General features: G+C 41.6%; 1 protein-coding gene across 5 annotated transcripts in view; it reads left to right on the forward strand.

Annotated features, from left to right (window-relative positions):
* Window positions 1–12679, forward strand: part of tspan4a (tetraspanin 4a) — a 145853-nt gene that overhangs the window by 121656 nt on the left and 11518 nt on the right. For all 5 annotated transcript variants that reach the window (XM_028401897.1, XM_028401895.1, XM_028401898.1 and 2 more), the window contains 2 exons: window positions 5021–5122; window positions 8740–8871. In XM_028401897.1, coding sequence (XP_028257698.1) covers window positions 5021–5122; window positions 8740–8871 — 234 coding nt within the window. The remainder of the gene's footprint in view (window positions 1–5020; window positions 5123–8739; window positions 8872–12679) is intronic.

Consider the following 12679-nt stretch of genomic DNA (forward strand, 5'->3'; position numbering starts at 1 on the left):
CAACCTGGATGTTAGCATGGTAAATAAATATTTACATTGTCTTTTGATGCCAAGTGTGCCATCGCCAGGAAAACACAAGATATTTACAGTCCTTGTAAATGACCAGGGTGTATGTATCTGCCACCCATATATGTGCCATGTGGAGGTAGGACTGATCACCATTGTAGTTTTGCCTTGTAAAATGTTTTTACATTTATCAATATTTTAAACCTAAACATGATCTTTATCTACACCTAACCTTCAGCAAGTTAACCCTCCTAAAACGGAGCTGTTGCCGGCGACAGAAATTGACATGCGCTGTTCAAACTACCGTAGCTCTGGTTATGTTCACACTATTAAACAAACGGATTCTGAAAGCTGAGAAACGGCTCTTTCGATCGCTATTACATTCATTACGGTAATGACCACGGTAATTTTTGTAATCTCTTGTTGTCTTGGTGCTGCACATGTATAGTTGTTTATAAAGAGAAATTTGATGAAAATTCAAATCCGTTTTTTTACTTTTCTTGTTATTACACACTGTTCTGAGCATTTATAACATAATAACAAATGTGTGCCAGCTTTTGAAAGTTATATTTCATCTGTCAAGAAAAACAGGTAAAATAATACAATTAACATTTTCTGACAGAATCTTTAAAAAAAGAAGGCGAACTGTTATAATTATAGTAGTGAAAGGGTTAAAAGAAAATAGAAGTTTGCAGTCAACTAAAACAAAGCACTGGTGTCAGAGATGACATAAACCCAAACACAAGGTCTGCTGCTGGGTTAGTGGCACCAACCACCCCTCTAACATTCCTGGCACAGATCTTTACAGCTGTGTGTATCCTAAGATCTGATGACATCACGTCATAAATATACAGCAAAGCACTGTTAACACCTGCACAGACACACATGACTACACCACCGACCTCTTCTACAACCACGATGAGGTTTGATGCCCTCGACATTGTCCGTTGTCTCATTTAGCCTCTCTATCATCATCTTGATGTTCAGCAGTGCGTTTTGTTTAAGCATCTATTTTAAGCATGCAAGCAAAAACACATCATTAATGTCTGGATGAGGAACAGGAAGTGGAGAAATACAAACACATTTCCTGGCTCCTTCCTGCTGCACCCTATCAAATAAAAATGAGGCATCGAGCCAGGGACAGAAAGGAAACTGGAGAAAGAGCAGATTTTTCCTGACATTTGTTTCAAAAACTTGAGGGAAAGTTTGTTTTTGTGTGTATTTAGTTTGCAGTTTAGCTTCTGTGTTTCTCATCTATCTCTAGTTACATTTTTACACTGAATATTTTATTATAATAAACACATTTTCTCTGCTTATGGTCAAACTTTTTAAAACATGTTTGTTTTGTTTTGTCTGGAAGGAGAACAAATACTGGACTTATATTAATTGGGTGGAACAAATGAAATTGTTAACGCTGGCTCCTTTTTTCTGTCCCCTTCAAATGAATGAATAAATAATTGAATCAGGCAGCTTGAACACTGCTCTAAGTGAATGCCAATGGGGCTCCGTTTCTGCTGAATTGTACTGAACTTTTTTATAAGGCAATAGTAAGTCAGGGCCGAGGATTATTGAGCAAACTTTTTATTCTTGTCATTCATTCTGGTGCATTAGATCATGGCCGAAAAGAAATTACTAGGACATTTGCATTCATGACTGCTACCCCTGTATTACTTTTTGAATAGAATCTTAGCTATTGTGGGACATATTTTGCTCTCGGGTGGCAAAATATTAGACGGTTAAGCCATAAAAAAACCTGGTTAGGTTTACATAAAAGTCAAGATAAAGTTTCACATCTGTCACAGCCATTTTCTGTGGTAACGAGTTCTGCCCCAAACATCTAAAGATCCACAGGTGGGCACCAGACATGTATACAAAGATGATTTCTAAGGCCTAGAAACATTGATCTCTTCTCCTGGTGACGATAGGTTGAATTAACCACAGTTTTTGATGGCATATCAGCTCATAACAGTGTGACTGGTCCCTTCTCCAGAGCCCGAGGAGGTCCACAGCACCTGTACCAGAACCATGTAACTCTGTTTTGGGCAGGAACACACAGGGAGTGTACGTCAGGCCTACGTCACTATAGCTACATATGCTTGTGCTCGGTGGCGAAAGTTTAAAAAACGAATGCGATGCTGACCAATGGTGATGTGTCCGTTCGTCTGTTGGGTTACTTAGTGATTTGTCTATGTACCCCTACAAAACTTCATATAGTATATGAACTGTCACCATGTAAACATGTTTTACTGTTGACACATTGGTGATGTATTTGTTGCTACAGGTTTTTAGTGTGTGCTGCAATATTAGAAATAAATGCTAATGTAAGTGATTAGAAGGTAAACACAGGTTCATCTCGACCTGGGGGCCCAGAGGCACATTTTTTCCCCAGCAGTCCAGAGTTTGACAAAACTGCTACCGATATGTGCTGAGGCCTGCAGGCGGGCTTATGACCTTTAATAAATATGCATGAAATACATCCACTCGCATGTAGGAATCCACTCTCTTTTACATGCACTCTTACAGCAAGAAAACTTGTGTGCATCACTGAGACCACAAGTCTTGAAATGATGCATAATTTACATCCATGTTTATTGGCCTGTTGCCTTATTCTGGTGTTATATAACCCGCTTCCAGCTGCTGGGTTGCAACATTCAGTGGGATACAAATTCAACAAAAGCCACTAGAAATAACCTTTAACACCCATTTATTTGGCTTAATTACAATCTTTTTAACCAATAACATCTTAGAAATATCTAACCTATTCAAAGTGAATTCTGTCCCATATTTCACAGTAATGTTTCATCCTGTTACATATTTATTACACAGCACATTATAAATAACATTATGGGGAAAATGAGGGCTTGCAGCACTAAAAAGCGACAGAGTGCTGCAGGCTGCAGGCACCAAACACCTTGTTAAACGTCTATGCTGTGTAGGAGACGGCAAGGTCAGTGGAGATCAATGCGATTGATGTCTGATGGGATTGACCATCTAAACATGTAAACAAGGCTGAGTGGCTTGTGTGTGTGCTTTTGTTTGCCGTTTGCCTTCTATAGTTCTCCCTTCTGTGTGATTATGTCGTAATTTTGAGGGACTGTGTTTCAGATGTATTAGCTTCAGAGAGTTTGGTGGGTTTAATCGTGTTTACCTCTGTGACGTGTCCACGCCTGCGGTTTGTTTTCTTCTGATTTAAAGCTTACTGGAAAAGCTGATTTTGTCAAATGTTTTTTATCTTGTTTGTTTAGGTTCACACTGCTGAAACAGAGCTTCTAACCTAAACCCACACAGAGCTTTGTGCAGCCTGTTTATTGAACGGCAGCTCAGTAACCTGCCATAATAATCCAATTCAGTCCCCTCACTGCTGACCAGAGTTTATTAGTCTTACCACCTCGTGAGGAGAAGCGGACCACACGTGAACTCAAAATGAACACCAGACTGCTGTGTCCTCCTAGGTCTGCTGAGCATTAAAGACTATGATTAAAATAAATTGGGTTACTGATGCTCGCTTGTTCTGCCATGTCTGACTGTTAAAATGGCTGCAGATTGGCTGTCCACTCCCAATTACAGATGAAATATAACACTGACAGTAGTTAGCATAACGTAAAGATGGAGGGATACGTTTAAAAAAATAACACTGTCAGCAGAACTAATCACAGAATGTATACCGTCACCTTGTCTGACAGGAACTAGCAATAGCTAAGCAGCAGTGACAGCTTTGACAATGACTAATTAGCTCTAAGTGCTGCTGACAGAACAGTACGTTGTTGACCTAAATGCTAACAGCTGATTTAGACAATCAGTAAGCATGTACATCTGGTCCTGTAGGAGGTAGAGTCAAACACAGATACTTTAATGCACATGCCAGGCACACAATCAAAATCCAAAAAGAGCCCTCAGGGTTCTAAACCAAGCAAAGACAAACACAGAGGTTAGGTCAAATATTAGTAATCAAATACTAAGCAAGATCAGTGCACAGGAAAACTCACTCAAAGAAAGTAAGGCACACCAAGGAAGCACGAACAATCTGGCTGAGGTAGCCCTATATGCACAGCTTGGATGGGTCAAGGAAACAAGGGCACCAATCAATAGAGCACAACTAATTACAGACCAAAGAGGAAACCAAGCACACATAACAAAATCTGAGACCTTGCACATAGAGGAAGCTGCGCTGGACGTGTTGGTTGGGCGAGTCAGTGTTTCAAATATCGTCACATCACACAGTGGTTGCTAGAAAGGCTAGCATTACAGCTAACACTTCAAAAATCTTCACTACATCCAATGGCACTAATATGACCTCCTTTGAATCTATTTAGATTGGTAATCATTGTCAAAGCTGTCACTGTCGGTTAGCACTATATGCTCTAAAGCTGCAACAATTACTCAATGTATGGTGGTTTGGAACTGTTTTGGAACTGTCAGGAATTTTCCACTAGTTTGTCTATAAAGTGTCACAATGTGACCCCAAGAAAACTGCAGATGTGACACCAAGTTGTCTAAAATTGGTGTGATTGCACGTAGATATCATTGTTCTACTGACGGCAACATAATTTCACTTTCAAAAGTCAAGGCTAAACCAGAAATTGACAGTTGTAAATTATTAAAGTTATAAAATTACTATAACATAGTAACTTTGTTCCACAGTATAATAAAAGATTTGCTTTTACTGAATTGAAACTTCCTTTTTCTAGTCTATGTTCCACCAGCAATTTGCCATCCAAACAGTCTAAACACAGTGATTTCTGACATTTTGTGCTGCCTGTAAAAATGGCACAAACTCAGTTTGAAAAACAACAACTACGTGTGTGTGTTGGTTCACTTTGGCAGATTGTAATGCAGAGTTTCAAACGAGGACTCGGTGTGTAGTGTGTAGGCCTATGTGGTTATTTGTTACCACTTGAGTTCGAATCACATTGGTTCTGAAAATGGAAACAATCTGCTCTGAAACATGTGACGCCCCACAGGAAGCAGAAGTACGGTTTATTTGAAATCATTTTCTTTCCTGTTTCATCCTCAGATTGATGAGTACGCGCAGAGGGACCTGAAGAAGGGCCTCCAGCTCTTCGGCACAGAGGGGAACGTGGGTCTGACCAACGCCTGGATGATAGTTCAAACTGATGTAAGATGACCCGCCGGTGGGGCATGGAGGTGTTTGTGGGGTTAAGGTCACACCACAACATTTAGCTGTGAATGTCGCAGCACATTCAATATTAACTTCAGAATCATAAAGAGAGACACATACAAAATAAGGTGTCACAAGTGCAGATACATGACGTTCTGGCTGCATGATTCATCGTGACAGAGCGCACTCTGTTATTGCCGAGGTTTCACTTCGTCTTTTGTACCACTGTGATCACAATAAATTATAAGTGAGCAGCTAAAGCACTGTTTTGGTGTTATTAAAACACTATTATGTTTTTACAAGCATGAAAAAAAAAATCATATTTTTTTCTGTTTTAAATGCTGTCAGTGAGATTAATGCAAACATCATAGACTCTCAGAGGTAATCTTTGTTTCCAGCCCTCACTTTGATGTGCCTATTCCTTTGTATTATTTATATATATTTTTTTATATATTTTTCAAATTCCTCAACAAAGAAAACACAATGTGAGGAGCGCAGATTTGAAATTAAGGATTGCAGAGGACGGGTGCTGCAGGAAAATGCCTCTGGGAGACATGAAATGATAGATTGGAGACTCTCTGGACCTTTTTTCTGTCACATCACAGATGCAGTGTTATGGCTTGTAGATTTGTTCCATTAGTAAATGTGTGTTATATGCAGAATGTTTGGCAGTTGTGTGCGTGTATTCATTTAATGTCTGGAAGGCATACAGTCTGTGTGTGTGTGTGTGTGTGTGTGTGTGGTGCCTGAAAAAAGGCATAAATGATGACAGAGAAATCTATTGCTATGCAAATATTTTATGCAGCTGCAGGTGTGTTTGTGGGGGTGTTAATGTGCAGAGGGGTTTTTAATATATCTACATGCAGGATGACAACATGAGGACAGTCTGCCTGAATGAATGTGTGTTTATGTTTGTGGCACCACCAAGTCTGTGGAGATGAAGACCATTAACAGGGCTGTTCCGTTTCTGTTGCCTCCTCCTGAGCTACTTTAATACACGCTGACTCACTGAATGGATAATGCAGCAGAGGTCCCTGGAGCAAAGTTCACCCTGAATATTATTAATGGCCACTTATGGAAGGATGTATATATGTATGAACGAGTGGTGATTGATGGGTTCGTGCTCTGTTTTTTTAGCAGTCACCTTATATACACTCAGTCCAGCGGTCATTGAGAGTACAGATCCTTAGCATACAGAATGCACACTGTGGTTTTGTTGTGTCCTCAGCAACTTATTCATGAGATGACACATTTAAACAGAAGTTTAAAGAGCACAAGAAAGCCACATGATTGTGTTTCAATCTGCATATCTCTACAAAACAATGAGGAAATAGGAGGCTTCTTCGTGCTTTTCTACTTCCAACTGATGAAGCTGCTTGGATGAGCAGCGAAATGTCTTCAAGAAAACTCTATAAGTCCAGACGCCTTGCTTCAATCTTCTATACGTATGATGACCTGGATGACTGAGAATCTTCATCAACAAACTACTTCCAAATGTACTTCCAAAATCTGGATTCTGTATTCTGTTCTTATGTCTGACTTCCTGTCTGCTCGATCAGGGTGGTAGAAATTGACCAGGCATGTCTTGTGGGACATCCACCGTATCTCTGTAGTCTTTGAGAAGAAATCATGTGATCAGGCTTGGTGGTGGACAATGGCAGCTATCACCACTGTTGGCTTCTATGCTGCACTGTTGTCCAAGTGTTGAATCTTCTTGAACTCTTCCAGCTGGCAGTGGTGTGACCTTGTTCCAGACAGTCCACCAGCAGCACTGTTTGCATGCACCAGAGCTGAAGACTCTGGGACTTTCCACTCTTTCTATTATTCTGGTTGGAAGAAGTGGACCCAGGTCTCCCAAATCATAACATGTTTCAGGAATATGGAGTTTGTTATGGATAACTGCATGAACACATACCCAGCTCTGTGCCAATGGGCTGTTTTTTATCCTTCAATCTGTTAGGATCATGCCATGGATCTTTGTGTGTTGATCCCATTGACAGTAAAAACTATGGACAGAGCTTCCGTGACGTCACCCATTTATTTCTGAAGAGCCGTTCTCCAAATATGGACAAAAAGGGGGAGCACGAGCAGGGTTTAGGGGGGCGGGCGATCGTGGAAGCAGGAAACTCACATTGTGATACGTCAACTGTCTGTCACTCAAGCGGCAACGCCCATAATTATGCGTAATTTTAAGTCAGAATACAATTGAAACGAGTGAGTTGTAAAAAAATTCACCCCCCCTACAATTGACACTAGAAGAGAACCTATCATCTGAGACCAGAGTGTTTTTTTTGTACCAGGCTGTAAACATGTTTTTTTCTGCTGTGAAGTCGGCCATTTTAACATGGAACATGGGAGTCTATGGGAAATTACTCGCTTTTGGAGCCAGCCCCAGCAGTTGCGGCGTGAATTACAATTTTTGACACTTCCGCATGGGCTTCAACTTTGAGCCCCGAAGGTTGCCGCTTGGTTGATCCTCATCTTCGTTGTGCAGGTTCCCACTCACATTACAGTTGGATGATCATTCTGAAGAGGCATTTTGTGTCTGTGTGAACGACCCCAGTGCATTTAAACTCCCTGCTAATCCAAATACAGGCAACAAGATAGAGCCTGAATGGAGCTTAGGTGGGAAAGAAGGATGTGAAAGTAGAAATCCATGAATATTTTAACATTGAGGTTTATGGGGTTTAACTTAGCCAGCCTCCAGGGGGAACTGTTCTCAGCCCTATTTATGGTCATGCAAAGGTGCGTCCTCCACTAGTGTTTACACCACACTGTCATGTGTGATGAGGCAGATGATGTCTCCACAAAGACCATTTACTCAACAGAAAGTTTTTGACTTTAAACCTTCTGTGGCGTCATTTAAGGACACGAATGTAGCAGCCCTCCACTTTATGTGGAGAAGAGGAGAGGAAGCAGTAAAACATCCACGCAGCACCGAAAAAAAGCTGCTGTAATAAATCAGTTAGGGTCACACGGGGGTTGTTAACTTTTCAAGGTGGCAACATTTGAATATTCCTCCTCTGTGCAGTCTTTAGTCTTTGATTTGTTCTCTAACTTTACAGCTGTGTTTTATGGCCCTTTGAATTCTCCTGTACTTTATGATGAATTGCAAACTGGATCTGTTGTTTAAGCGGTCGAGCAGGTTTTAAATTAACACAACATTCCTGATTCTGTGCACGAAGCGTCATGGGGAGCGGTTCAGGCTGCGCTATTCCTGCACTGAATTAAAAAATCCACCAGATGAAGAAAACAACAGGGACACTTTATCTCGTCTAATACACTGATGAACTGAATCGTGTTGAAAGCCATGATCCCTTATCAAAAATCTATACCAATCACAGAGCGGGATGATGTAGATAAAAAGAAGCAGGCGAGTTAGAAAATTATGTTTAAGGCTTTGGGACAAATAAGATGAGGACTGTCCAGGAGCAGCAGTGAAGCATTTTTCTATGAATATGAATTATTTCAACCAGTAAATCTTGTTTTTGGCAGGTAAATAATTTGGTCTCCTGTAGTGGAGGATGTTTATTTGTTGTTATGTATTAGGATGTGAGGTGAGTTGTGATGATAAAAAAAAGACTCTGTTGACTTATCGTCTCTTTCTGGTGCAGTTTCGTTGCTGTGGAGTCACCAACCACACAGACTGGTTCGAGGTTTACAACGCCACCCGCGTGCCCGACTCCTGCTGCCTGGAATACAGCGACAACTGTGGCCTGGACAACCCGGGAACGTGGTGGACAGCAGTAAGTCCTGCTAATGTTCCTTTTTCCCTTTTGCAGTTTTCATGCAGAATCACATATTAACACTTTGCCTTACTTGCAAATTCTCAACCAACAATTTTCTAATCACACCTCTGTGCAGCTGTAGTAGGCTCAGCAGGCGTGTAATTGGATGTGAATGGTGCTGCAGTCACGCATATATCTGGTATTTAAATACAGTTCCTTTTTTCAAAAAGCAGAAAGAGCAAAAGAGTCAATGAGGGATAATTTGCCGAGAGCCGGCCGCTATAGTGATTTTAACCTGCACAGGGTGATGTAGGATCTCAGTGTGAGGAGGAGGGGTCTTCATTATCCTGACATGCCTGCCAACAATCCTGTTTCTCCTGAATTTTAAAACCACCACCTGGTGCCTTCTCAGTTTAATGTTTCCACGGGAAACTCATGTAATTTGCATCTTCCTCAAACTTTATCAGTCACGCAGATTTTGTTTTTCTAAAGTTTCAAGTTTCAAGATAAATCCCCCCATCCATCCATCCATCCATTTCCCTACTGCCTATCTGTTGATGAGACCCTGACCTCTAGCTCCCTGGCCACCTCCACAAGTTCAGGAACACCTCAGTCGAACCAGCTGCCCAGACCACCTTAGTGTGGAGGAGCAGCAGCTCTAGTCCCAGCTACTCCCAGAGGATGGAGCTCCTGCAGAAGAAACTAATTTCAACCACGTGTATTCGCAATTTCATTCTTTCAGTCACTACCCACAGCTCATGGCCATAGGTCAAACCAGTGAACTGAGATCTTTTCCTTTTGTCTTAGCTCTCTGTCCACCACAAGTAGAGCCCACATCACTAAAGACAGTGAACGGATCCACCTGTTGATCTCCCGCTCCACTCCCACCCCCCTTGGGACAGCAACTTGTCCCCAACGAGAAGAGGGCATTCCACCCTTTTCCAACCATGGCCTCAGAGTTAGAGGTGCTGATTCTCATCCGCCCCACTTCACGCTCAGCTGCAAACTGCTCCACTGAGAGCTGGAGGTCACGGTTTGATGAAGCCAACAGGACTACAATGTCTACAAAAAGCAGAGATGGTTTCCTGGGGCCAGCAAGCCAGCCAAGTTGCCCGATCAACTATGAAATAATACAATTTAACCTGCCAACCCACAACCAAATGGGCGTGTATGCAGACACACTGTCCTGGCAGGCTGTCTGGATTTTTTTTTGCTCTTTCAGTGCATCCAGTTGAAAATATTTCCAACTTTTAGAATGATGTGCTCAGCAGCGTCACTTCTGTCAGGCAGGATTCGACATGCTTGCAGCAGTGGGGCTTTCTTGCATCGCTTTGACTTAGAGAGTGGACAGTGAGAAATATGAGTCAAAATTATTTCCAAGAGTTTAAATCGAGGCAACTGGACTCCAGGATTGTTTTTTGAAGACGTTTTGCCACTCCCCCAAGTGGCTTCTTCAGTTCTGCTCCAAATAATGCATCCAAATAAGGGTTAGATTTGCAAAAATGACCTGATAACTGGGCTTTATCCTGCTTATTACAATGCTCTACAATATTACACAAAACTTTATGATTTAATATCCTCTGGTACACCTGGGCATGTGGCTGATGTCACCTGACTCTGGCATGACAACGGTGGGTATAACTTTGCTTTCCTGATTTCACCACGAGTCATTTCTGTTTCATTTTCCTTCAGGTTTAGTGTTTGGCATTAAAAATATTCATGGTTAAGGTTATGCACCGAAAAACGAGCTTAGGTTTAGGTGAAGAATTTGGTTTGGGTTAAAGCTGTGTATATAGAGATGGGCAATGTGGAGGCGCCTCAGTTAGAGGTGCTGCCATGTTAGAAATAGATGCCATCTTTCAGTCTGTGTAGTAGAGATCAAGATGAAGCTGCATTGTTGCTGTTCTGCCCAAACACCCACCCACTTCTGTGTTGTTGTTGAGCCAGTAGCTTGGCTACTCAATTGGCTGCTGAGCATGATGCTCCTTCCTACTCTTTTGGCCAACAATAACTAATTAAATACAAACATATTGAAAAGCGTTGACCATTTAAGATCACTGTAATAGACACTTGTTTACAAGACATGGAGCATCTCTGGAAAAATGATCTGACGAGCTCCCTGTCCCATTCACTAAAATGTAAGAGGTGGGGTTTATGATCTATACTGCAATCAGCCATAAGGGGGCGATCCAGATGTTTGGGCCTCACTTGTGGGGAGTTATCATGGGGTCTATCTCTATTTACGGTCAACAGTTCAAGGCAAAATGTGGATAAACATGGTGACGAGACTCACCCCCAACAACGCACGCAACATTCACTATTCAGACAGGACCACAGGGGGGCACCAAACAAGTACACAATGGTCCATTCCAAAGCCCGGAAATATCAGTCTTATTATATTTCTACTTGCTGACAATAGGCTGCACAACTGATCAATCACAATGAAGTATTTAACACAAGTAATGAGGAATCACCCGAATCCATTCAGAGCCACTGACACTACTTAATCCATAGTTTTCTTTACATGCCGAAAAACAAAAAAATAAAACACAGCTCACCATAAATTAAACAATCATTCTCTCTGCTGCTTTTGAACCCGTGCTGTGCCGCCTACGACCTCAGCATGCAGCAGGACTGAGAGCGTTGCATTCAACACACGTTGCATTTTCTAATGCATAATTAATGTCTTATGTTTGATTTTTAGCTGCTGTAATGTACATTGAGTTTTGTTTTCCTTTTAGCCTGCAGTGTAATCTTAGACACACCAGAGAGTCAAATGTTAATGAAATTCTTTGGTGTGAAATCCAGGTTTAGAGGTCTTGGACCGCAGGTGCACCTTATTAAGTCTGTGCATCAGGAAGACCATTAATGGGCTAACACAGATGTTGTATCCTGACCTACAAATTAAGCTACTTTGCTGCTAACACCACATAAAAAAGGGGAGAGAACGGGCTGAGAGAGGCTGCCTGTCGATGAGTGTTTTAGTGGTGAGGAACAGGCTGTGCAGAGGATTGCATCAGGCAAACATACAAGCTGCATCACTTCTGCAGGTTTGTCTTAATGAATATTTAACACACAGCTTGGACAGTATGTAAATTAAATTAATCCACATGTAATTAAGCAGGACTGGAAGTTGGTGCTAGAAAGGTAATTGAGTGTGTTGAGATAATATGTAGGGACAGCTGGCATTACTTACGCATTCATTCAGAAATAAAATTACTCCGCCTACTTGTGACCTGCTCAACACCCTGGAAAACAGCAGCACCGAATGCTTTACAGTATCATCAGGGTGCCACGCGGGAGCAGCCACCTGCTCTCTTGACACTCCTCATAAAAACTCGTCATTAACACAACGAGGCCCAGCAGTCAGTAAATTAACACAGAAGTAAAAAAAGGGAACTTCTGTCTGAAACAACCGTACGCTAGTTTTAGTCTCTTGGGTTCAATCAGTCCTCCTGACTAATGATCTCCTCTTGGCAGCAGATGCATCAAATTGTGCCTTCGTCTATCACAACAAACCTCAATGTTTTTGGGTGTCAGGCAGAGATTGGACTCACAGAAAAATGGGGCAAAAGCTAGAAGTGAGTCAATTCCACACGGGAGACTGTAAATAAATGAAAGAAACTTCTATAATGTTACCCGAAGGTTTCTGAAGAGTGTGAGGAAACGGTCATGTTCAAATGCATACAACCTCAGACCAACAACAACATATTACTTCTTTCACTGCCACCATTTATGTAGCAAACATGAAGCCAAATAGAAACACATGTGTATGACTTCATCAGTCTCTCATATTGTTGTGGAGGAATTTTGGTCCATTCTTCTT

This window comes from Parambassis ranga, chromosome 3 (genome assembly GCF_900634625.1).
Source record: "Parambassis ranga chromosome 3, fParRan2.1, whole genome shotgun sequence".
Lineage (NCBI taxonomy): Eukaryota > Metazoa > Chordata > Actinopteri > Ambassidae > Parambassis > Parambassis ranga.